At 53.1% G+C, this 26,481-nt stretch overlaps 1 protein-coding gene across 1 annotated transcript; it reads right to left on the bottom strand.

The window, feature by feature from the left end:
• Nucleotides 1-1,507: 1,507 nt before the first annotated feature.
• Nsg1 (neuronal vesicle trafficking associated 1) lies at nucleotides 1,508-21,591 on the bottom strand. Its single transcript, XM_059275793.1, has 5 exons — nucleotides 21,426-21,591; nucleotides 20,905-21,059; nucleotides 17,645-17,761; nucleotides 7,798-7,908; nucleotides 1,508-1,794 (listed from the first exon to the last, which is right to left on the bottom strand). Exons 2-5 carry the CDS (start codon nucleotides 21,031-21,033, stop codon nucleotides 1,594-1,596), a joined length of 558 nt encoding a protein of 185 aa, XP_059131776.1. The 5' UTR covers nucleotides 21,034-21,059; nucleotides 21,426-21,591; the 3' UTR covers nucleotides 1,508-1,593.
• Nucleotides 21,592-26,481: the final 4,890 nt, after the last annotated feature.

The following is a 26,481-nucleotide window of genomic DNA, read 5'->3' on the forward strand; positions in this document are numbered from 1 at the left end:
TGTGCACAGATTTATCCTGGTGTCACCAATTCGTGCTGAAGCGCATGAGTACAGACAGTCCAGTGTGCGGCTCAGGTACCCACGAGCTCTTTATTTGCTGAGTGAACGTGAGAAGTTACATTGGGGGATTGACAGTGGGTGAGGTGCTGCTGCTGCTGCTGCTGCTGATGCTGATGCTGCTGCTGCTGCTGCTGCTGCTGCTCGAAAACACAACAGGGCTTGCCTGCTGCACTCCGTGGTCGCTGAGTCAGATCCTGTGCAGGACAGGCTTTGGCACGTTTATTGCTCTTCATGCATTCCTCACAGCTTCCCAGCGCCCTTCAAACATGTGACTGTGTGGACCCCCCATCCCCACCCTGTGCTGAGCTCAGGGTCTTTGTTTCGGAACACTCCAACAGTAAAGTATTTTGTCTCAGTAGCACACCTCAGGAAACAACAGTGTAGCTGACGGTGGTCACCAGGCTTGTTCACAGAGGATCTCCAACTATTTGCCATTTATTTCTGACCTACTAAGGAACACTAAAACTTCTGACATGCCCACTGGAAACAACACAGTCTGAGAACACGGAAGAAAACAACCATGAATAGCTTTTTCTATTTAATTGTCTTACACATTTAGTTTACCTACTGGTGATTTTGTAAACATATACTTTAATGTCAAGATTCAGATTGAAACATAAACATACTTTTCTTACAAAGATTGTGGACTCAAATATTCTCTTTGCAAGGTGCCACATCAGCCCCCCACCAGCCATCCTGCCCCTTTCTCACAGCACAGGAGTCACATCTGTTCACAGATTAAAAGCTAAATAGCCTTGGCTTACCCAAAATTACATTTTCACTTTGCCCACCCAGCTAATAAAACGAAAAACCAAAATCACCTGCATTACAGGGCTGTACGTGCAAACATATTCCTAACAGGAAAGAAAAGGGCCGGTGGGGTTTCTTCCTATCTAGCACATCACCAGCAGACAGCCCGCCCACCCACAGGAAAACAGGCTCTGCAACCCTTGGCCCAGAGCCAGCTCCTCCCACCCCATCCTTGTACTCTGCTCAGTGCACATACCAAAGAGAACCTCCCAGAAGTGCCCCGGCAGGGGCTGGCGGGGCTGCATTGTAGCGCACACTTCCCTTCTCTGTGCCACTTAACAGTGCATCTTGGCAGCTGCCACTGCTGCCAGCAAAGCACGGGATCACTCTAGATATGGCTATGGAGGGAGGTCTGCAGATAGCAAGGGGCATAAAAGAAAAAAGAAACCCACCAAACGCACTGCTCTGATGGCCAGACCCCTGGCATAGCCAGTGTCAATTCTCTTTGGACGGCATCCAATGAATCCCAGTGAAGGAGCTGAATGAAGACTCCTCAGCATGGACAGTGGCCTCAAGCTCTCTAAGCAATGCTGAGATGCGCTGGTTTCTATGCCTGTGGGTGGTCCGCAGCAAGTTTTATTTGCAAAGCAGCATTAGCAAACAGAAGCAATTGCACCGTAAATGAGTAACCTCTAAATTATCGGTAATTATATTTAATGAAATGTCCCTCAAAGTCCCTTTGTTGCCTTCAAGTGACACATTGTAAGGAACCCGCCCAGCTCGCTAAGCTGACTTCTCCGCAGCTTCGGTCTCCTGTTCCGACAGCTTCTCTTCTGACAGAACTGACATCCACGGTGACACGGAGCGTGTGATACTCTGCTTGGCCAGGTTGTAGTGGTTTATGACAGTGTAAAATTTCTCCCGGGCACTGGAGTCTTGCTCCGTGTAGTAGCTCTCCAAGCCTTCTGGAATGCACTGGGTGTTCTGTAAGACAGGAGGCCACGGAGATACAGGGGGTGCCAGCGTGTGTCTGCAGTGAATATCCCCGCAATGGCCCCTAAGCGTCTTCCCTGAGCTTGCAGGAATAAACGCTAAACAAACACTAACAATGGACAGATGAATGGGGCCTGCCCTGCGAGGACATACCCATCTGAAAGATTGGCTGTGCTGCAGCAGCGGGCACCTGGGCTCGCAGGTTAGGGGGAACAGGCAGCGTGCCTCCCTCCACCAAGTCTCTAATTGGCCGATTGACCTTGGCTATTCATCTGTTAGAAGCAAGGACCCTTTTGACATGTCTACAGACAGTCCACCTGAAATAAGAGGAAGAGCACCAAGGAAGGCTTTCTTTGGGGGCCAGTGGATTGGCTCAGTGGGTCAAGACGTTGCCAACGCTAGTTCAATCCCCAGGACCTGCATGGTAGGAGCAGAGAACCAGCTCCTGCAAGTTATCCTCTGAGCTGAGCCGTGCGGCTGGCGTGGCAGCCGGTGACTAACCTGCCTAGAGCCCTCTAAGGCCGGGACTAACCTCGAGCCAAGAGAATCTGAATGGTTGTAACAAGCAGCTCTGGGGCTGGCTCCCAGAGAGCAGCTGTGTCCCTCCAGTGTCCACATCTCCCCTTCTCAACCGGCTCCGACTGCCCAGAGAACAAAACCTTAAGAGCCACGGGGCAGGGAAAGATGGAGCCAGAGCTCCAGATGAGTGAGTCCCTGCACTGCCTTCCAGTTTGGACTCTGAGACCAGCAGTAAGCCTCCCACCCTGTTGAAGCGACTGTTACTTGTGGCTAGCCACCCGAAGCATGCTATCACCAAGCCTGCTGGGATAGGAACGTGAGACCCCACAGTTGAGTCAGAGGTGGAGCCCTCGGTGACCACCCATTATCTGGGAGTTTTAAACCCATATACTCATCTCTGGGTGGAGCCCAGAGTGGCTTAGCAGATCTGTGCTGAGTCCATCTGTATTTCAAGTGTCTCCCTGAGGAGTGTGAGTCCAGCATCCCAGCCAAGGCCACAGTCCAAGACCCACTCCTGTTAGAAGAGAGTCCCTCCGGTTTTCACCCTATGACACAATGCTCAGTTGTTCTCTTGGATGGCCTAGTGTCTCCATCCTCAACCCCAGGCTAGCTCTCCAGTGTAGTGGGCAGCTAGCCCAAGATATCAGGGAGGAGGAGCTCTGGGAACTTCCTCTCGGCTGAGTCTGAATGCCAAGGGCAGGTTCATAGGGCAATCCAATTGGGTTCCCTACCCTAGAGAATGTCCTGTGGCTCTCAAGCCTTCTTCCCTCCCTCTTGCCCTGAAGGAAGGGGACAGCAGTGTGCACCCACATGCAGGCTTCCCTCTTGCCTACACCAGGTCTGTGCTTTTCAGGCCAATTCTCTCACTGTGAGGTTCATGCCACTCAGTCCATTTTATAGGTGGGAAAGTGGAGTCCAGAGAGGTGAAGAAGCTCACTGAAGCAGGTTTGAGAACCACCCAAGCATGAGAACACAGTTCCAGCTGGGACCTCCAGTCAGCATCGTCCACCACCACACACTGGGCTACCCTTCCAGGGGGTCGATCCCTGATTCCCCACCCAGCTCAAGGACATACAGACTATGAAACAGACCTTTCCATTGTCTCCACCCCGAGGACAATGGGTCCAACTTGGTGTTTTCCAGTATCAGCCACTGGCATGTACGGTCCAGATAGTACTATTAAGTCCCTGCCTTGGCACACATGGCCTCAGGAGTGCGGGCCAACTCAGCTTAACCACCTATGCTTCCTGGTTTTGCAGCTACCATCCTGCCCCCCCTCACAACCCTCAGAGGAGGAGGTACAGCACTCAGGGTGGCTCGGGCCTGCACAGTGGGAGTGTGAGAGAATGGCACTCCTGTAATCCCTGGTGCCAGGGTCGGGGAGACCCTTTCCCAAAAGAGGAAGGTAATTGAGGAAGACAAGCCGTTGACCTGGCCTCCCAGGTGTTCGGTCTGACTCAGCCAAAGGCCACTGCAGCTCGGATGTACTCTCACCCTCTGAATCCTGCCTCACTTGACGTTGCTCTGCTGCTGCTCTGCTGCTGCTTGGTGTAACAGGGCTGAGCATCAAGTGTGCTGATGGAGAAAGGAGGCTGGAGCTGGAGAGCAGCCATGTGGGCAGATCTGGAAGCTACTTGGGGGGGGGTCCTGCTCTTTCAGAGTGAGCCCTCTCTCCTAAGGACCCCTCCCACACAGAGCCTGCTACAGGTACAGGGCCCGGACTGTGGGGAGTGGTCAGCAGGTGGCTAAGAACCTAGCACAGCCTCAGCCATGGGTGCTGGTTAACTTAGCCCTGCTGGTCACTCAGCAGCGTCAACTGGCCTCTCCAGGAGGGGAGGATGGTGGTAAACAAAGAATCCTGGTAGAGTGGCCAGCATGCAGGGCTTGCGGTCCTCACTGTGGGGTCTAGGAAGGTGATGAATGGTAGGACAAGAACGGCACAGTGCAGGCAGGGCCCAGTGAGCACTCAGGAGCCTGTGCAAATACGAACAGGTGGCTCCAGCCTCATGGCCATCTTCTTTTCTGGGCTGCCACCCCCTGTGCCTCTCCTCAGAAGTGCCTCCATCACTGGGGAGGTAGCTGCTGATGTAAAGGCTCAGCCCTTGCCTGTGGAGACTGGGGTCTCCTTAGCAGCTCACTAGATCGTGAAGTGTAAAGCTTAGAAACACCAGCAGGCTCCCGGGAGTGCTGACAGCTAGTTCAGAAGAGGCCCCAAAGCAATGGAGGGTGCTTAGGCTACCCTGCTCTTGGTGCAGCACCTCAGGGGATAGCCCTGGCTACAGACAGAGCCTAGCTTTAGGGCCAGGCCACAGCCCCAGCTGAGATCTCATGTGCTCTTTTCAGAGCCTTAGTCCCCTCATCTTTAAAATGGGGCGAATGTGCCACACAGCCTGGCTGCTTTTGTTGTAAGGGTAAAAGTCAGTGTGGGACAGCTCAGAAAGAAGCCAGGGTGTGGCCAAAGGTGACAAACAGAAAAGATGAAACATTCCAAGAACCCTCCAGAGTACAGCCAGCTTGGTGCAAGGAACCCCCACACTGCAGAAGGAAATGGCTGTGCAGGCCAGCTGGGACAATACAGCTGACCACACTCCCCTAGCCTGCACCGCCACCCTCACTCTGTCCTCCCCGTATCCCTCTCCACTCCTTGGGGAAGTCGGGGGAAGGCTGCAGTTACCATCTTACTCCCGTCCAGCCTGGTACCCAGCACAGGACCCTGCTAGAGCTCTGCATGCAACCAAGACCTGAGGAGCAGCGACTTCTTGGAGCAGGCGGGGGGGGGGGGGGGGGGCATCTAAGGGCAGCAAGGACATGGCCCTGCCCTCCAGACGCCTGGCTGAGAGAGGACAGCCGGTGGTGTCTGACACCTCCTATATAACACAGCCACCAAAAGATGCTGAGAGGCCCTCTGAGGGGCTGATGGTGTCCCGAACCGAACCGCAGAAGGAGCTGGGGCACGGGTGTTCAGTCTATACCCACGTGGAGAAAGGCTCTCACACACCCTTTTTGGTAAAAGAAATAAAATACAAAGCCTAGGTCACCTGTAGGGGTGTCTTGGAAGGAGCATGACTGTCATATGGCCTGGGGTAGGTCACTGCAGAGTGTGGACAGGGTCTCACTATGGCCCAGGCTGCTTCCATCTGAGTGCAAGGATTGAAGGCACACATCACCACCCTGACTCTGCTTTTACCTGCCTCCACACACTCCTCAGCTTGGGTCATTTGGCTGTGGCAAGAGGGCTTCTTGGTAGGACTCAGGCTTCTGGGGTTCCCTTCCCCTCCCCCCAGGCATCCTATCCAGACAGATTCCCAGGGCTCAGCTGGTACACTTAAAGAGGCTCCTAGAAGGTATATGCCGAAGAGTTGAAGGAACTGAAGGGCATGACCTTGGGCATGATCAGGAGCCTCTGAACCCTGTTTTCCATTGGTAAAAAGGAGGAGGCACACACCCCCTTAGGCCCTCTGGGTGCATCCAGGGTGAATATGGGTCACAGCCCTCACAACCATCCCTCAAGTAGATGTGGAATGTGCATATGCCTGAGCATGGAAGGAGGAAAGCCTCCCCCACCCAGCACCTTACACCTCCTAGCTGTATCATCCAGACCAGCACCAACTCCCACCGCCGCCGCCATTAAGTGGACACTAGTGGAAACTGTACAAGCCCACAGCAGCGCTGCCTATAGGCTTCTGAATTCCCAAGGGCCTGAGGACTGCAAGCCCTGTAGGGCCTTTCATCCATGCAGATCCTGAGTCCCCTCCACACTGCCAGAAATCTGATCTGAACTCAGCCTGGATCCCGGTCTTCATCTTCATCATCACCCCTCTGCACCAGCTTCTCCCACAGCACTTGGGTTTGCCAAATGGAGCCAGCAGTTTTAGCCTCTTGGGCTGGGCGGGGACCTGCCCCAGACCAGAGACAATGGGCAAGACAGGAAACCCAGGAGAGCTCTGTGTTTAGTGGAGTGCTGGCCTGTCATCTGTGAACAATGGCTGCAGTAGAGAGCTGTCCCTTGCCTATCCTGTTTTTCAGAGGCACCACTGCTCCCTATATTAGCCTCTGAGTCACCCAGCTTTGGGCCAGGTCCTCCCCTTCCGTCCCTCCTGGCCTGCTTAATTCAGTCTTCCTGCCCATCCACTGCCATCCTGGTCTGCCTCTCACATTAGTCTGCCATCCAGACCGTCTTTCCGGCCCCACTGTAGCAGCCTCCTCCATCAGCTCCTGCCTGCCTCTCCCAACCTCCGGGTGACCCAAGGAATCATCCTCATCACACTCCTTTTCCTGGGGCCTTTGCTAGGCACTCAGGGTGCTGAGCAGTGTACGATCTGGCTGTACCTGGGCCACGCTCCCACCAAGCACACCCCAGTCCACCTGCCACTCTCAGCACTCCGTCTCCTACTCTGCCCCATGCTTGCTCCAGAAGCTGCCCAGTGTGGACCACCTTCTAGAAAGGGCAGACCCGCATACTCCATGCCAAGTCCTCCTCACTCAGTATACGCATGCATGCCTGCCTCATGTTTCTTGAACCAGAAGGGCTTCAGGAAGCAGTCCTTGCATCGGTTGCTCCTGGCTGTAGCCTAGCACCCTAAGCAACCAGAGTTGTCTACTGTGGCAGGTACCCCACAATTGCTGCAGGAGGAGGGAAGGGCTGAAAGTCAGAAGCCCTGAAGGACCTCATGGTGTAAACGGAGGAGGAGGAGGAGGAGGAGGAGGTCCTGGCTAGGGTATGTGAACTCCCAGCTCTTCTAACTTGCTCTGCCAGGGAACTGAAGTTTCGCCTCAGCAAAACCCAGCCCCAGCCAGCCAAGATCCACGAGCCATTCGGGGTAACACACACATTCAGTGCCTGCTCTGTCTCCCCTTCACCAGTGCCAAATCCTGCCCAGGACCGGTTTCCATCAGCTGGAAAGTGCAGACCCAGACATGAGTGAGGGGCCATGGGAGCCCAGAGCGAGTGGGCCACACCTCTGCTCTGCTCCATCTCCTGCCTCCACCCCATCTTCCCTCCCTCGGTTTCGCTTCCTCGGTCCTCTGGTCCTCCGTCCTGTGGTGTAAATGCATCTGTGCCAACAGCAGGCTCGTGGGAAGGAGGCACAGAAGCGGAGAGAACATTTCCATGTGCACATAAAGTCCAGATGCCAACATGGCCCCTGCGGTGGAACCCGCAGGAGAGCCCAAGAGCAGCCTGTAGGCAGGAGGGCCCCTTTGTGTGGCTTGGGGCACGGCCTTTCTCTTGATCACTGTCTCCTACCCCCACCAGGTCCTGGAGGGAAGTATCAGCTGGCACTTCTGCACCAAGGGGACTCTTCCCCAGGGATAAGCCAGGGGTTCTTTTCGCAGTGACCCTCTGGTGCCTTCAGCCTCCTTGCCTAGCTGCCCAGGCAGGGCCTTCAGTGAGGACCCTCCCACTGCAGTACACAGCCAAGGCCCTAGTGCTATAGGGCCCTAGGATTGTGGAGGGAAGGGGGCCCAAGGCCTTACCTTCAAGACAAACCCATCAGGGCAGGAGCGGTCATACTTGTACACCTTGTAGACGACCAGGAAGACGACACAGGTGAGGAAGGCCAGGGCAAAGAGAACCAGCACAGAGACCTGTGAGAAGAGGCAGAGGACACCATGGGGCTGCGGAACAGGTGACAGACAGGTGGAAAGCTCTGTGCACAGACACAAGAAGGCCTCGCTAATGGCCACATGGCTCCCAGGCAACTTGGATGCTTGACAGAGAAGTGGGGCTGGGCTGCATTCAGGGCCCCGACTTACAGAGCTGAGCACCTGTCATCTAGGGAACAGCTGCTCCACAGATCTCTCTGGGCACCGGTCTCAGTGGGAGGACACTGTCACTCAGACCCCAGGCTACCCTCATGCTGAAACCACATAAGAGAAACAGGAGCTCTGTCCTCAACCTCTGCCCTCTATGGTGTTCTGAGGACAGAGACTTACGTTTGGGTTTCCTTAGGGCATAAGCGGCTCATTAGAATGCCCAGCACTAGGTAGGCACAAAGCTACAATAGTGTAGGTGAGACGTGGCTCACAGATGTACAAGTAACAGAGGTCAAACACCACAAGATGTTGCTAGATTTGGGCCTTGAGATGTCTGCCTGGCTGTTGGGGATATGGAAGGGGCAAAAGCATGTCATGAGGTGAGAGGAGGGAGGTGGAGAAGCATGGGAATGGTTCAGGATCCCTGGACAGACCCTAGGAGCCAGCATGTGGCCCAGGTACCATGGGAACCAGTGTGGGAGTCACTGCTGGCTTCCTACCGCCCACCCCAGCAGCCAGGAACTGTCCCCCGTCTCTGGATCTTTCTGCTCCACTTTATTCCGCTTAGGTGACCCATCACTAACGCTGGCACCAGTCCATCTGAAGAACCTGTGTTGTGCATAGAGCTCATGCCTGCTACAGGGGCAGACACGGTGAACCCTGCGGTCTCAGTCTCAGGGCTCAAGGCACCCATGGGGGGTGACATTGGCAAGGGTCTGTTGGCAGCTACAGCAGATAGCAAGCACATAAACGTCTGGCCCTGGGAACTGAGTGTGGCTCTTGATGAAGAAGGGAGATAACGTGTAGGAAAAGGAAGGGGTACCATCCAGGATATCCAGTGACAGCCACCTTCCCTGGCAGTGCTAGGTCCAGAGAGGGCACTGCCAGAGCTGGTGGGAGGGTCCAGGAGTGGCAACCTTCTAAACGCTGAACACCAAGGGAGTGAGACTCATTACTGCTCTTAGAACCACTGTCCATTCCTTGGCTTTCTTGGGGTCCCAAAGATGGCAGAGCAGGATCTCAACCCAGGCCACCTCACCCAGAAACACTGCCTGGCAGGGATCCAGCCACATGCCTCTTCTCGCACCATCCCTGCCCACAGGGCTGTGCTCTGGAGGTGCTGCACACCTGTAACCCAGGCACTTCAGGAGGATCAGCAGTTCAAGCCTTTGCACGTGGGTTGTCTTAAGATGAGGTCATTAGCATGGGCGCTTGTCAAGTCTGACCAGTGTCCTTACGAGAAAAGGAAATGAGGCAGAGACACACACTAGCAGGAACACCACGTGCAGACAGGCTGGAATAATGAATGCCTCTCTAGCCACACGGCGCCCCAGAGATGGCGTAACTCCACAACACAACAGGACTTCAGAGGCAGCATGGCCCACAGACACTTCAACTTCAGACTTCCCTTGACTCCAGAAACCTGAGAACATGCCTCTGGGGTTCCCCTCCTTTGTAGTGCCTTGTTGGGGCAGCCACAGGACTTGTGTTAAGGAGCACAGGCCTGGCTCACCTCCCTTGAAGAGAGTCCCTCCCCCCCACTTCCTCTGCAGGTACCCCAGCCCTCAGGCTGTGTGTTCTCATTTTGCTATTTCAAGAGCCTTGGTAAGTTCCAAGGTTCTCAGTCCAACTTGTGTTACTGAAACAACACTGGAGATCCGGTTGTTGTTTCTTTATTGTGTGTGTGGAGGCCAGAGGACAACCAGTACTGTGGAGATAGAGACAGGAGGATACAGCCACCCAACAAAGTATAACCAGTGATTTCCAGGTCAGAAAGAAACCTGGTCTCAAGAAAAAGGTGGATGTGACTCAAGAATGACACTCAGGGATGTCCTCTTAAGAGAGTCAGGGTGACTCGGGGACAGAAAACAGAGACTGGGATGTGGGGAGAGGCACCTCGAGCCAGGAAGTAAGTGTAGGTGCAGAAGCAGGCAAGGAACAGATGCCCTGAAGCCCCTCCCCAGGGCAGGCTGGCACACAGATGCCCTGGAGCCCCACCTCAGGGCAGGCTGGCACACAGATGCCCTGGAGCCCCTCCACAGGGCAGGCTGGCACACAGATGCCCTGGAGCCCCTCCACAGGGCAGGCTGGCACACAGATGCCCTGGAGCCCCTCCTCAGGGCAGGCTGGCACACAGATGCCCTGGAGCCCCACCTCAGGGCAGGCTGGCACACAGCCTGACTCCAAATGAGTACTTACTAAGCAGGCCTCTGGCACCTAGAGCAAACCCAAGAACTGTCCACTCAGCGGACACAGCATGAACATGCCTTGAGAGGGTCCGGGCATTTTGGTTTTATTAAATAAATGTTCTCACACAGGATGGAGCTGTACCTAGGGTTGCTTTTCCCTTCGTGACCTGGGGAGGCCTAGAGAGCCACAGGCTTCCAGACAGGGTGACTTCCACCCTTCTCTGGAACCAGGGACAAAACCTAGAGAGTCCCCTGATCAGAAATGAGTTGACTTACAAAGAGCTGCCTTCTGGGCCAATTTCTCTACCAGACACGGGGGACACAGTGCTTGGGCCCGTTTTTTTATTTTGAGACAAGGCCTCATTAAGTTGCCCAGGCTGGCCATGAAATGGCAGTCCTCCTGCCTCAGCCTCACACTTGACTGGAACTTCAGACCTTGCCGTGAAGCCCACCCACTGCTGTGGTTTTCAAATCAGACAAATGTGTGTCAAATCGGAGGGGAAAACGTAACAAGGAGAATATAACAGACTGACTAGGCTTGTCTTTAGACCAAGCTTGTCACCATTTTCTTTTCTCATCTCCTTTATGAAGGGGCCCGTTGAGACCAAAGTGCCTCAAACTCAGAAAGTCCTACTTTCTCCCATCTTAGGAATCCCAAGTCGTGAGGAACCTTCTCAGGGGATCTGACACTAGCTACCCAAAGTGTCCATCCCGAGAGTTGGCTGAGCAGCCATACAGTTCCACTGCATCACCCTGGTGTCACTTAGAACAGGCAAGTAAGAAGTGCCACAGGAGAGGCAGGACACAGAGGCGGCTCTGATTGCTCTGGAGACCTCCTGGAGGAGCATCGGTCCCAAGGGATAGAGTTCATTGGGAGGTGAGAAAAGGGAGGTAAAGAGCAGTGAGGACTGAGGTATCAGAAACATGGTGGCTGCAGCATCAGGACCTGGAAGGAGTAGAAACATGAACCAGCTGACTGGAGTTGGAGTCTAGACCAGTCCTTGGTGTGGCAAGGTCCCAGGAAACAGGTCAGTGTTGCTAAGCATCAGGGAAATGCAACACATATCACAAGGAGAAGCCATGTCACGCCCACTGTAATGGCTGTACCAAGTGCTGGCAATGCAGAGGCAACACTGGACCTTGGTCATTGCTGATTGAAAAATGGTGGCCCTGATATAGGAAGCAATGGCAGTTCCACAGCACATAAAATATAAAAATTATCATGGCAACCAGCAATCCTACTCTTGTGTATTTACCTACAGGAAAGAAAAACAGGTCTTCAAACAAAGGTTTATACAAAGAAACACTGCCCAGTTGCCAAAAGATAGAGTCCAAAAAGGGCTGAGTGGAGAAAGAAAATGTGGTATGTCCATACAACAGAATATTACTTGGCCCTCAAAAGGAACGAAGTGCTGATACATGCTACAACAGATGAATGTTGACAATGTGATGCTGAGCAAAAGTCAGATATGAAAGGCTGCACCATGTATCTGTGTATCTGTTCTGTGATATGTCCAGAAGACAGACATCTAAAGGGGCAGGAAATAGATCAGAGGCTGCTGGGGACCTTGGGGGGGGGGAAACCTCACTGTGTGATGTGTCTGGGTCAGCCTCTGAGATAATAAAATGTTCTAGACAGTATGACAGTTGGCAACTTGGTGACTGTTTAATGTCACTAAACTGTACTTTGAAATGGTGAGTTTTGTGTATGTATTTTACCACTATTTTTAATGGACCAGAGGAGGGAGGCAAGAGTCTGAGCTTGGTCTAAGCACCAAGGATGCCCCTTTTCCTGTTTCACTGGAGTCACCCTGAGCCCCCTCTCCTCCCCAGTCTCACCCAGGGACACAGTACCTTTCCAAAAAAACTCTCCTCAGATCCTGGGACCTCCTGCCCAGGGCTGCTCTGGCTAGGGCAGACTCATAGAGTGTGACCCAGTGAGGGGAGGGGACTCAGGGTCACCCCAGTGAAGATGAAGAGGAGAGGGGGCTCATGTTGACCCCAGTGAAGCAGGAAAGGGGACATCCTTGGTGCTTAGATGGAGCTTGGTTGTCGATTACTGTTCAGTGCCCACTTAGCCTTTCACAGTTTAGTGTCACAGTTTATGCATGGGTTATTGTCATCCAACTGCCAAGGCACTGACTACCACCCTCTTCTCCCAGCACTTCCCTCTAGGCAGGAAGGAACCAGCAGGATCCCAGCCAAGTACAGCAGGAGCGCCACTCCTAATCACACCAACAGGGTCAGTGTCCTAGGATGTGGGCCTGAGTCCTGTCTTCATCCGTTAACAGACTGACCTTGGGGCTACTCCCTAATGAGAATAGCAAGGCTAGTGGCCTGATGCTGCCACCAAGGGCAAGAAAAACAAGGCTCACGAAGGGCCCAGGCCGAGCAGGTCGATGGCACTTACAGTCTCGGTCCTCCATCCCTCAGGGAGGGGAAAGGAAAGGAGCCTTTTGCTGAGTAATGCAGTACAGGGAAGGGAAAAAAAAAATCAGAGACTGAATCCTGAAACCTCCAAGTGTTTACAGAGCTAAATATTTTAGGTACTACACGGACGAGAACACAGACATATACCCCAAGGTGATTCAGCGTATGTTTTACCTGAGCCAGGATGCAGTCCTCACTCCATAGCTGGACCCAGAATCTGCAGGTTCCACAGCTGCAGACGTGGGTGGTCCCGGCTGCAGGTCATCAGGGTATTTAAACAAGTTTCTACGGTCTCTGTCACCACCATGGACGAAGACCCCCCACACACACACTCTCTCTACTGGATGTAGGAAAATTGCATCGCCGTTTATAAACAGTTAATAAGTGTGACTTAGAACCTGCCATGGGGATTATTAGAGAGTGTGGAAAGCAGGCACACAGGAAGCTCAAGGTCATTAAGGATTCGAGAGAAAGAAACAAACCACCCACAGCATCATTTGCAACAGCCTGCCAAGGGACACCTCCACCGCGGCATCGACTGCCAGCTTGGAGGACCATCCTTAAGTGGCCTCTCCTAGGATATCCTCCCGCTCTTCCCTGACCTTGAAAGGTGGTCATGTGCAAGGCTGGCCTTAGAACTTCTCAAGGCTAGAGGGGTGGTGGTACCAGAGAGGGGTGTGGCTCCATCACAAAACCCTTAACTGGAGGGTGTGTGTGACCTCGGCCAGCCCTCTTCATCCTGAAGCCACAAAGCATAAAGAGCCAAAGAATGCCGGCAGAGCCCTCCCTGAGCCTGCCTCACTGGGGAGCATCCATCTTCCAGGACATTAAGGAGCAGACCCAGCAGCCCATTACACACTGCCTGCACAAGTGGGAAAGCACAGGGTTTGGTTTGGTTTTGTTTTAATGTTTAGGTTTAGTTCACTCGAGCAACATCTTAGCCTGCACTTACTCTTGGTGTAAAAACACCTCCGATTAATTAAATGGCTGCTCTCCCGGTTGACTCAAGCCTCACTGGAAGCCTAGGCTTTTGGCTGCCACAGCGGTGATTCATCCTGCTATCCCTGTGTAGCAACCTTACAAAGCCCCTCCTTCCCCCCACCACCAGCTGTTACCTAGCAACCAACCTAGCAACCTTGCAGCCAAGAGATTAATCCTCCAGTGATAACCACAATGTAATATCCAAAAAGACACTTGCTTTCAAGGGTGCGCTCCGAAGTTAAGAGAGATGGGCACACCTTAACAATACAAATAAAGAACAAAGAGGCTCATGGGTGCACAAAACTCATCTGTTGTGGTAGGATCTCCTTCCCCGGATTTACACACATGTAGAGGAAAAGAACCAAATCACCATCAGAACGGTGTACTGTTCCTGCCACCGCTGTGACTAATCCCTGGTGGGAGGGTCAGGGGGTGGGTCCCTGATTCCAGACATCCTGTTCTTTCCCCTAAACCCCCATGTTCAGAAAAGACCCCGAACCTTTAACCAGCTGATGCTCTGCGCAACAGCCACATTGTATGTGTGCACTCAGCACATTGTATGTGTGCACTCACAGATGCAGAAACTGTCATTAAGTCTTAGAGGCCAAGAGCACTTTCCAGAAGGGTAGACACTCTCAGCATTTCCAAAGGGCTCGAGCCCTTCAAATGTCTCTGCTGTTGTGCCAGACCGTGCACCAAGAAGAAAAGCGTAGAACCTCAGGAGACATCGATCCAACTGCAGAGCTGGCTAAAATGCATGTCACCTGGGTGGAACCCTGTGGAACTAACATTTTCTGGTTCTGAAGCAGCTCAGAGCTGACAAATGCAAGGGACACCCTTAGAACATGGGTCATCCCTCTGAGTCCGCCTCGGTGCCCCAGGAGGCTGCTCTCCCAGGGATCCTACCCTGCTTCTGCCATTTCCTGACTGAGGCCTCTAGCTGGTCATCTGCTGACCCTGTGACAACTGTCAAGTGAGCACATACCCAGCCCTGACCCAGTAAGAAGGAGAGCGGCCTGCTGTTAAGGAGCCCACAGGGACACCCTGTGGAAACTGTGCCAAGCCCCCTCCACAGGAGTCCACCAGAATGATGGATGAGTCACTCATTTACTTAGCCCGTTCTTACTGAGTGCAGTAAGCGCCAGAGAGATGGTATCGAGGACTCCGGCAGTGCTGGCGTGGCTGCTCCTAAATGCTGTCTGCGCACAAGCCCTACACCTTCATTTTTAGCCAATATTCATGTCTCAGGGGACTCCTATGGCCTGGTTTCCTTTTCAAAGTCACGAGCCAAGTCAAGGGGCTTTTGCTTCATGAGACCACTCTTCAGTACCTGCTTGGGATATCAGAGATCACAGGGCCCATGCCCAGATAGAGGTGTAGGCTAGCCCAGCTTCTTAAAAGGGGACAGCTAGGGGGTGGGGCTAGAAGGACACAGAAGCAAGACTTAAGAGGAAAAAGGACACTGTCAGGGGTATCATCTGGCTCGGCTGCTGGAGTAGGAAAGGAACCTGGGTTCTGTAGGGTACAAGGCAGCAGTGGTAGTTCTGGGACAGGATTTGAGTCAACAGAGAAAAGGGGTGTGGGGAGACATCTGTTGTAAAACTGTGGCCTCTAATGCCACAACCCAAGAGCAGGCTTCCTGAGCCCAAGCTCTGTTTCAGTCTCCCCAACTAACATGGAGAGAACTATGATAGCATCCTACTTCCTGAAGCGTATGTGGACTCAAGATACAAAGCTTGCTTCTGGAAGTACCATCTCCTGGTAGAGGGCAACAGGAACTTGGGGTAAGTGCATCTCTGGGAGCCTCAGTAGGGAAGGAGAGAGGGGGATAGATTCCTGCCTGGGGCTGGAGCTCAGGTCATGGGCGTTCAGGTACTGGTTTTAGAACCAGAGATGAGGGGAGTCCCAGCCATCCTGGGGGTGAGTCCTAAAGGAGGCACAGAAGCTAGGCTTAGGGAGACACTGATAGCTGTGTGTGAGACCAGGCAATACTGCAGTGTAGAGCAAGCCCCTAGTGGGTCCCCACTGTATCCAATACCTTCTCAGACACCTGGAGACAGCAAGAGAGGTGAAGCAAGCCTCCTGGCACCCGCAGCCTGCCCACTGGGATCGTAGAGATTGTCTGAGGTCTTCCTGGGTCTTCTGAGCCCCACGGTTCTGGGCAACAGAAACCAGGTAACCGCACAGAGGCCCAGCCAGGACTGCCTAGGGCCCTGGGGCCAAATGTGCGTCACCTGTGCCTTAGGCAAGGGACCTAGGGACCTGCCTCAGGTGAGCATGTGAGAAAAACACAAACCAATAACACCAGAGGGGACAGCCTGACACACAGACACATTCAACAGATGGAGAAGATATTTGGGTACCACACTACTCACTGACCTAAGCTGGTGATGGGGACAAACATCCAATCAGACATGAGAAACCAGGGCACGCTCAGGCAAGATGACATTCAGACAGTGTTGCTCTGACATTCACGTCTGATCCTGCACCTGATCTCAAGTGCCCATGATGCTGATGGGCCAAAAATGGCAACAGAGGACAACCATGCTGATCCCAGAGTGGAGCAGAGATGCTGACCTCACGTTAATCCGTCTTAATACTGGCCACGAACCTCAAACATGTTAACAGTCAACCCCTGAGCCAGGAAGAGCAGCTCGGCATGCCTGACACCCTTCCATACCCACAGAGATGCAGACACAGACTTCTGTACTTTTTCACTGCAGACTCCTATTTGGAAAGCAGTACCTGTTACTAGCAAGGAGGAAGGAGGCTGGGAGGTTCAGATGAGCTACTACAAGCATACACCAGGGGCACAGAGGATAGTGACATCCATGGAACCCACTGTACCAGGTAGACTCAGACAGCAGTGAGAAGCAACAGGAAGCAGAAGAGATTTGTACTCAATACTCCATGAAGACACTCTGCTCTTCTGGATTCCCTTGCAGCTATGAACTGGGGTTGGTTCCCAAGTCCATCTTCTATAGTTCCCACTATCACCCAAGAATTAAACAGGAGGTAATACAGATGCTCTGCAATGTGCTGAGAGTGGGTGAGTATGTGCCTCCACACCCATGAATAGATTGCTCATATATCCCTGTGAAAATGATCATCCATACATACAGAGCCACTATTCAAGGTCTGAGGATGTCTTCCAACTAACCCCTTTGAATCTGGGCAATGGTCATTTTATTTTCTCCTACATCTTTCCTAAAGAGTGGGGTTCAAGAATACCAACATCCCAGCTTGTTCCTGAGCAGATACCACTTTAGAGGACACACACCCTTGCTGTGCAGAAGGCTCCTCCCACCAGGGCTCACTGGAATTTCACCCTTTTCCGCAGCCATCACCAGAGGTAACAGGAAGTAAAGAAGGATTGGAAGTTGAACTCATGGGCTTTGCATCCAAGCAAACTCTGGTCACAGCTACACCAAGAGAGCTGGGACCAATGAGTCTGCAGTCCCCTCTCTACCCTCATGAGATAGGATGTAGGAGAGGAGTACCCTGTTCAGGCATCAGCCCTTAGAGGAGCTTGCATAGGCACTGAGGGTCAAGGGCATGACACAAAGCCCTGCCTGGATGGGTATAGTACCTCAGGCCTTCTGCTTCCTTCCTGAAACTGTGAGGCGAATCTTTTGATGTTTGGCAAATGTTTGCTCACATTTATTGCCTTTGCCTAAAGGGAAGTTCATGGGTGGGTTTTCCCTGTTACAAAAATAAATGATAAGTGATTATTTTGGAGGATGAAGCAAAGAAAAAGGAAAATCCTTTAAAAAAAAAAAAAAAAAAAAAAGGAAGGAAGGGAAAAAAACCTACCCAGAGAGCCTCCAGGTTGGGAGCTAGAAGCAGTTGGGCTTTCACGGCCTGGATAAGTGGAGTCGCATCTGTTCCTGTCCCTCTAAAAAGACCTCTCCGCAGCCTGGCAGATGCCTCCTGACCTAAAGACGGCAGCTCAGCCTGCGACCACTCACCTTAAACCTCTCGGTGACACCCTCGGTGATGCTGACGGTGAACTCCGCTATCTTGGGAGGACGCGCTTTCCCTTTCTTGCGGTCAGGTTCATACTCAGTTTTAGTTTTCACAACAACCTTAGCCAGGGAACAGAGAGGCACATGGTTAGTGATGAGCCTGATGTGCTCAGACACATCTGCCCTAGGCAGGTGAACCTGGGACTGTCAAGTTCAAAGTTCAGGTTTTTTTGAGAAACCCTACCTCAAAAAAACAAAATGAAACAAAACAAACAAACAAACAAAAAACAAGTTCAAGGATACCCACCATTCCTCCAGGCAGTGAGAGCAGCTTCCACTGAGAACTCTCCATGCGGGCCCTTTCAGATACATTGCCTATCCATGGTCCTAGCGCAATCCCAGGACAAATGCAGAACCGGGGAACAGAGAAGTGATGTTCACCGGCCAAGGCCATGGGACTAATGGCTGGCAGACCACTCGGGTACATTACAGCAGAACCCTGGTCCAGAGAGTGGGGAGGACACCTCTTCTTTCCTACTGGCTTTTCTGTGCTGCCCACCTGCTGGACATATGTGTCACTGGAGAAGACCTGAACACAACTGAGTAGCACCTAAGAGCTAGGGCCTGGGAATAAACTGCTCTGGGGAGCCTCTTAGACTGCACAGCACTGAAGGGTCCCCCCCACCACCACCATGTGAACCTGGAAACATCTGCCCTGTACAAACTTCCCTGAGGCCCTGCCAACTTTACACCTACCTGGGACCCCATCCTGCACCCTATAGGGACATTCCTCTCTTGGCCTCCCCAGCTCTGCCTCTGTCAGGGCTCCATTGCCTCTCTGATTCCCTTGAATGGGGAGAGTGAGGTCAAGGAGTTACTCACCTCTGACCCCCAAACTCTCCCCAGAGCAGGTGTCCAGTAGTGGCTATGGGACAGGAGAGAACCACCCCCCCCCCATACACTTCTCCTGGAGGGAGTATGTCCTTTGTTGTTTCCATGGTTTGGGGGACACCCACTTGCCCTGACAGTGGGACTGAGTGACTCTGGACAGGCCCCAGGCAAGTGACTAGAGAACTCTCCATTCCAGCCCTGACCTGTGGAGCCAGCCTCCAGAGGTCATAGGGGAGAAAGGGGCCAATGCCTGGCATTGAGCCAGAGAGCCCTGAGCTTCAGTGTGTGCTGTCAGGCTTCACTCCTGGCATGCCACTCTCCTGCAGTAGATAGAGGGGTATGCACCCCTGAAGGCATCACCTTCCCAAGGCAGCACTGAGCACCGCCCTGCCATCCTCACATCCCAGCTACACCCATGTAGCCTTGTGACCTTGAGCATACATTTGGGGCCACTTCCCCTGACCATGAATACGGAAGGCTTCTTCGTGTCTTATCCATAACCTGGAGGGCAGAAGGCCTGTATCATCCAGAACTGTGAGGGTGAGGACATCTAGGCCACCTGAATTCAATCTGCATCTACCACTAACTGACAGGTGACCTTGGACAGGTCCTTTAAAACTCTGTAGGCCTTCTTTGCTAGGTCCTGTCAGATGAGGGCAATGGTGGGGGTTGCCTTGCAGCAATGTGGGCATGTTGAAGTTCAGCCTATGAAGTGTACGGAACAGTGCCAGGTACGGCAAGTGTTCCTAAGGAATGTCAGGCAAGGCTGCTCCTGATGTGACTGGCAGTCCTCGGCACTGAGGTGACATCTCCCACCTCCCTGAATCTTGTCAAGTGTGAGAGGTGTCCAACTATAAGCAGAGTGGAATAAGTAACAAGGCTAGAAAGAAATTTCCATACCCCAGAGGCCAGTGACCTTCAGCACGATGACCTTGGGTGCATTTGGTGAACTCTGAGAATCTGTCTTCTTCACTGTGACTTTGGAAGCCTTCTAGCTCAAGGACCTGTTCCCACAGGAATACCCTTTTTCTGGAGCATCCTCATCAGTTACCCCAAGAGTAGAGAGACTCAGTACCTTACAGAGCCACCTAGCCTAACCCTGAGCAACAGGACTGGTTGGCAGAATGTGGGACCTGCCTGAAGGCCTCCTCCTTGTGACCGACCATGCCAGGCAATACTGGAATGGAACATATTAAGGGCAAAAGAAGAGGCTTGGACCAAGTAGAGGGAATCACCTGATAGAGGTGCCGCTTCAGGACACATAGTTCCTGGCACAGGCCTCTGGCGCTCCTTGCCTGGGTGTATCAAAGCAGGAGGGGTAGGGGTACTCGGGACCGAGTCCTGACACGCACCATGGGCCAAAGACTCAACAGCCCTGCTCATCCTATGAAGGCCAGCCTGGGCCAACAGCTGCGGTGTGGGGTGCACAGCTATGACCAGCTGATCACCCCTTCTTAAATGAAAACACCTGCAACCAGTCCCTTCCCTGCTCGCATGTCACACACACACACACACACACCCAAAAAAAAACAGACAATAGAATTAAGGGAACAAAACCACTTTGGGAAGCTAAGTTTGGGGGTGAAAGAAGACCCACTGCAGATCCTTCCTACAACCCATTCTACTACTGCCCAGTGAATGCAGAGCTGGGAGTCAGAGCCTCTTTCCCAGAACGAACTAAGACAATAAATGTAAAAGCATGTGGGAATAGTGAGCAAGCTCCTTTGTGTGTAGGGACTGTAGATGCAGGGCGTGTGGTTTTACATTAGAGTGTTGCAATGCTACCTTCTACTTTAAGGATAGAATTTGCTTTTAAATGTTATGGCTTGAAAATATATTTATGGACCAATGATACCCCACTGGATACAGTACTCAAAAGGGGAGTCTTTAAGTAAAAAAAAATGCATCACGGTAAAGATGGTCCTGGTTCCACTAGCACTGGTGAGCCGGAGCTCAGATATGGGGATTTCACAAAAGGAACAAAGAAAGAGGCTCTATTCCTGAGCACACACACAGTAAGGCATGTGGAGCTGAACCCGTACCACCTCAAAAGGCACAAGGACCAGCTCCCTGGGCTCACCCCAGACTCCTGTACCAACAAGCATCGCTCCTCATAAGACTCCCCCGAAATCAAGAGGGGACCTTCCACTAAGGAATCTTGCCAAGACGAAGGTGTCATCTAAGGCAGGGGGTCTCCAGCATCACCCAACCCAGAATCGCGAGGGTACATTGTGCTTGCCCTGTCTTCCTCCTCTAGGCTGAGCCCGCCCCCATCTCTCACCCCCAACGCACAAGGCGTTTCTTTTGTTTCGGTTGCAGTCGAAGATTTAGGGGTGCACACCCAGCAGCGCGGGAATGTCGGGAGCTCATACCTTATCCGGGGGTGGGAACTGCAGCTGGTTGACATCGAGGGGCGTCATCAGGGGAATGGTGTCGAAGCCATCCTCCAGCAGTGGCTGCTTGGTGCCCTTCTCTGCGAAATTGTTGCCCAACTTCACCATGGTTGCGAAAGACAGGAGGCTGCGGCCTGAGGAGGGAGGGCCGGGTGGGGGTCAGGGCGAGCGGCAGCAGGGGCGGGGCGGGGCACAGACAGGAGGACTCCGCACACCCACCCGCTGTCCCTGCATCCGCTGTCCCTGCGTCTGCTGTCCCCGCCTGGTCTCCCGAGAGAGGTAGCAGGGACGTGGCGGTCGCAGCCGATCAGGGTCTCCAGGCTGTGTACTGATGGGCATTTCTAGACTCCCATCCCGCAGAGCCAGGCTAGGGGACGCCACCCGTGCCCAGCCTTTCCGGACGCGTCCCCAGTCCCGCGGCGCTGGCTTCCTGCGCGTCTCCCGAGGCCCTCAACGTGAGAGATGCTCGGCCGCCCGCCCCGCTCCCCACTCGCACTCACCCCACGCCCGGCTCCGGCAAGTCTGGGCTCCGAGCGCGCTCCGAGGCTCCGCGTCGCCCGCTCTCGCGTGCAGCAATGGCGGAGGCGGCGCCGCGGCCGGGGGATCAGCGATTGGGTTCTGCGCCTCCCGCCTCCGCGCGCCGCCTCCTTCCTGCCGCTCCCGGGGGCGGCGCGCGGGAGTGCGCGTGGGGCCGCGCCGATGCGCCTCCGCCTTGACGCAGCGCCGCCCGCGCGCTGATCGGCCGCACAAAGGAGCACGCGGCTGCGGTGGCGGGGGGTGGGGGGGTCCCCCGGGGACCCCGCTCGCGACCAGACCCGGGGAAGGAGAGCCTGAGGCTCTCGATGCCGGGCTGGGGGATACCCTGGCGGGCTGCGCAACCCTGGGGCGGTGGTCGAGCGCGGGGCGGTCGGGAGGGAGGAAGGGAAGGGAGGGGGAAGATGCTGGGAAGCCAGCGAGCCCTGAAGGGAGGGAAAGAGGTTCCGGCCCACCACCGAGCAGATTTGAGGGTCCTGAAGGATGACGAAGGTTTTCGGAGGACAGTGTGGATGACAGACCTAGGTGGCTCTTAGTGTGAGGCTGGGTGGGAGAGGGATGAAAAATGAGGGCGTGTCTCTATAAAAAGAGGGAGGTTTCGGGATATGAGGTAGTGCTGTCCTGTGGCTAGGCATGCCTGCCTGGGATGTGAGGACAGGAGGACAGGTGTTCAGAGCTTAAGGTGCCACCAGGAGAGGCAGGCTAGGCAAAGCTGTCTGCGGTCAGGGCGGAAAGGAAGACAAGGATCTCCCCACCGCAGCCGCAGCTCGCCTGGATAATACAGAGACCCAGAAGGAAGAACCGGGTTCTAGCCTGACCGGTGCCCCAGGCAGCTGTCGCAGCTGCCCAGATGAAGGCCACTGCACTTTACAGATCTCTAGCCAGCCTTGCTTGCAGGACGCAGGGAAAGAAACTAAACTTGGATATGGGAGCGAATCTCCAAAAGGAGTAGGGCTGCGGGTACCGGAGGAGCAGTACCCCACTACCACCGTTCTGTTGCCCTGAGAACTTAACTGTCCCCATGGTTGTTACCTGGGGTCTAAACATCCCCCAGAGGACCCTGAGGAATAACAGAAACCTATAGGTCAGGAACTGCCAGGTTCCAAACTCCGGGAGGGCCCCTTCTAAAGCGGGGATGGGAGTGGAGGTGCTGCCCCCAGGGTTCCCTGCCCGGGCTTCCGGTAAGGTTCAGGCTGCCTTTGAGTCAAAGCAGATCAGCCTGGCCAGAGCCCAGAGTTCCTTCTAAGGCGTCTTGCCGGGCAGAGGGAAGGGCCTTCAAGGTACCTAGATGACATCAGGTTGCCCTCTTGGCAGCAGAGAATGGAGTTAGAAACCACCCAGGCACCAGCCTGCAGACATCAGGGGACCTGCCAGTCAGGCTGCCTGGTTTGTGCAAGAGAGAGGCTTTATCACCATCTCAGCTGTTTTCAGATCCCAGCACTAGCCTACTCGATCTGGAGTCAGAATACATCCAAGGAGCAATAAGGTTGGTCCGCCCTCTCCCTCCAAGACTATGGAGGCTATCCCAGAGACAGCTACAGTCATGCTGTGGCTTGCTGGCCTGGGCATTGCTCTTTCCTTCTGTGTGGTTTCCTTTGCTTATATCTGGACCCCATGAAGGGCACAGGAAATGCAAAGTACATAAGACACACTGCCCCCCTCCCTGGACAAAGCATCAGCTCCCACCAGGGCAGTAACAGAATCAGAACAGGGCGCATGCTCAGGGGAGGAACTAAGTCCAGGTAGGAAAGAGTGCAGAGGCAGCATATTTGCTTCCTGTGGCTCCTGGAACACATGACCCACAAACTAGCAACTCCAAAAAATCAGAAAGGTGTTCACAGCTCTGGGGGCGGGAAGTCCACAGTTAAGGTGTGGGCAGGGCCCGGCTCCCTCTGGAGGCTCCAGGGGAGAACCTCTTCCTCTTCTGGCTTTGGTGGCCCAGGCAGTCCTTCACTTGTGGCCACATCAACTCTCCCTGTCTTCACATTAATCCCAGCATAGCCCTCCCCCTGGCTTGTGTGTCTCACCTCATCATTGAGTTGGGACCTGCTCACCCAGTGTCTTAACTGAATCATATCCATTGTTGTAAGTCAGTGTGGGTGGTAGTCATTGAGCCACATAAAGTCAGGCTCACAGATCCCCAGGGTCAGGACATGGGCAGATCTTTAGAGGGCCACCATTCAACTCACAGACATCAAGGACACAGTGCTTTGGGGGGCCCAAGGAATTTGAAGAGGAGATGAAGATGGCTCTGGGGAAGTCAGGAGCTTAGCCAGGGAGGGATTATGTTGAAGAGGCCAGGGTCAGAAACGCCACATGTGGGACCAGCCAATTAAGTGACCTCAGCTCCATTCTAGCACCCACAATCTAATCCCCAGGGCCACAAAGGATTGTTGAGAGAATGTGTGATTTATCCAGATGAGTCTTGGAAGTATACCTCAGCATCCCTGACTCCACCTGTCACTACTGAGACAAAGCCACCCCAACCCTAACATTCAGATGCTGTTCCTCAACCTGCCACCCCAAGCCAAGGTTTTCTGTGGCTTCCCCTGCTTTATTGGTTGAATTCCAGACTGTCACAGTGACACCATATTTATGAGTTGGTTTTCTGTTACTATGATGAACCCTAGAGGCTGAGTACTCTATAAAGAAAAGTTTGCCGGGTGGTGGTGATGCATGCCTTTAATCCCAACACTCAGGAGGCAGAGGCAGACAGATCTATGTGAGTTTGAGGCCAGCCTGGTCTACAGAGCAAGTTCCAGGACAGGCTCCAAAGCTACACAGAGAAACCTTGTCTCGAAAACCACAAAACAAAACAAAACAAAAAGTGCATTTAGCTCACAGTTCTGAGGTTCAAAGGCATAAGTCCACATAGGCTTAGTTAGTCCTGTTGAGGTGGTCCAGGTGATTGCCAACTTGACAGGACCTAGAATCACTTAGAAGACAAGCCTCTGGGCATGTATGTGAGGGAGTCTCTAGGTTGTGTTCATTGAGATGGAAAGATCCACCCTGAATGTTCAAGCCATGTGACCAGATGCACCTAGCAAAAGCAATTTAAGGAGGAAGGATTTCTCTTGGCTCACACTGTGAGTGCACAGTCCATCACGGTGGGGAAGGAAAGGCGTGGTGGTTGGAGTGCGGTCAGCTGGTCACATTGCATCTGCAGTCAGAAAGCAGAGAGGTGCATGCTGCTGCTCTGCTGCATTCTCCTTTTTGTTCAGTCTGGGACCCCAGCCATGGGATGGTGCTGGCACATTCGGGGTGTGGCCTTTGGGGATAAACCACACCAAGGCCATAGAAGTATGGCCTGGTTTTAATCATGACTGTCTCTTAGGATGTTGGGCAAGTAGACTAACCTCTCTGTCCCTCAGTTTCCCCATCTACACGATAGAAGTTGTGATAAACCTCCATAGTGGTATTCTGAGACTCAGAACTATCACTACCTAGTTCCTGTCGTTTCTGTTATTGGTGCTTGGGCTTCTAATTCTGAACCCTTGGCATTGCTGGTTTTAGTTGCCCCTGCTGGACAAGCATGATGAGGGATACTTTTTATGGTTGTATTGTTAGCCCCCTGGCTGGCTAAGGGAATTCATCCTTGGGAGTACTGCGTGCATCTTTGCAACTCAGAGAAGCCCAGTTCCTGGCTGCACAGCTCCTCACAAGCCTGGGATGGGCTTCAGGGTCTAGACAACTTCTAGAAGTCTGTACCCTCTCATCTGATCCCAGGACAGGCTCCATAGAAACTTTTGGTTTCCTTCCACTGCATGGTCACATCAAACCAGAGATCCTTCATCCATTTTTTTTTTAAGGATGATATTAACAGTTACCTGGTGCTCCCCTTTCTCAGCTCCTGGTACATCCTACATCCTACTCTACTTGATATGGTTTCCTGGTACACACTGTCACTGTACACACCCTTACTAGTGACGTTTTCCATCCCACCTGTCAACTGTCAGTCAGCACACAGATTCGGTTTAGGGAGACGGTTTTTGGTGAGTGTGAGGAATCAGGTGTGCTCCAGCTACATCCCCAGCCCACATCGTTTTCCCAGATGCTGCCTCCTCCACCCAGAATGTCTCCTCACCTCCTTGTCCTAATGGTTAGACCTTCCCTTTCAAAGCCTTCACCCAACATAGCCTCCTCTTTATAACTGGCCTCACTCTCAACATTCTTGTATCATTTTTTTCAGTGTGCCTTGTATCTAAAATGGGTATTGTGCTCCAGCAACCCCACCCCCACACCAAGCAGGCTCCACCTCTTAAAGGTCCCAGTACCTCATAATATCACACTGGGGACCAAGTCCCAACACCTGAAATATGCTCTGAGTGGTCCATCCAATGGGCATCCACTTTCCGTACACTCTTTCCCTATACACTCAGAAAGTGTGAAAACCACATTCCAAGTCACAGTGAGGAAATTCAAGTCCAGTTCATGCTGGAGGCAGGGTTGCCCGTGACACCATTGTGACATTCCGTCTCCTAGGTTTGTCCTTACTTCAAAACACTCGTTCATGGAAAACTCCAAGCATCACCAAAGCGCATAATGTGCACACAAAAATGTGAGCACGATTTGCAGTGATCCCTAACATTTTATTTGCCCCCATGCTCCCTAGCGCTTAGCCACACAAAGCAGCCAGAAATGGTCAGGAAACAAAGGGGCTGTCTCTGTTTCTTAGCTTATGTTCATAGGAACAGAGTAAACATTATTATGGGGCCCAGAGGCATACAGACTGGCCTATATACATGTGTTTGGTGTTGGGTTGGGATGAGGTCATTTTAAAGACTTATTAACATCCCAGTGATTGCTAATTTTCCCAAATTACTTTTAAGACCCATTTCCCTCTGAGCTGTGAGCCCCTTGGCCTTCTGGGAAAGGCTGTGGTGAGGGTCCTCTCTGGACCTCAGCTTCCTCTTCTATGAATGGGCAGGAATGGTCACAAAGCTCAGTCAGTATCTGATGCACAGTATGAGAAGACTTGTCAAGTGCTCCCACTTGGTGCCCCAGTTTGGGATTTCAAATCCA

This window comes from Peromyscus eremicus, chromosome 10 (genome assembly GCF_949786415.1).
Source record: "Peromyscus eremicus chromosome 10, PerEre_H2_v1, whole genome shotgun sequence".
In the NCBI taxonomy this organism is placed as follows: Eukaryota; Metazoa; Chordata; class Mammalia; order Rodentia; family Cricetidae; genus Peromyscus; species Peromyscus eremicus.

Excerpts from the sequence above, each read along its gene's own strand:
- Nsg1 (XM_059275793.1), bottom strand. The coding sequence starts at position 21,033 with ATGGTGAAGTTGGGCAACAATTTCGCAGAGAAGGGCACCAAGCAGCCA. Across the intron at positions 17,762-20,904 it reads AGTTCCCACCCCCGGATAAG|GTTGTTGTGAAAACTAAAAC; the intron begins GTATGAGCTCCC and ends TCCCTGGCTAAG. Across the intron at positions 7,909-17,644 it reads GTGTCACCGAGAGGTTTAAG|GTCTCTGTGCTGGTTCTCTT; the intron begins GTGAGTGGTCGC and ends CTCTTCTCACAG.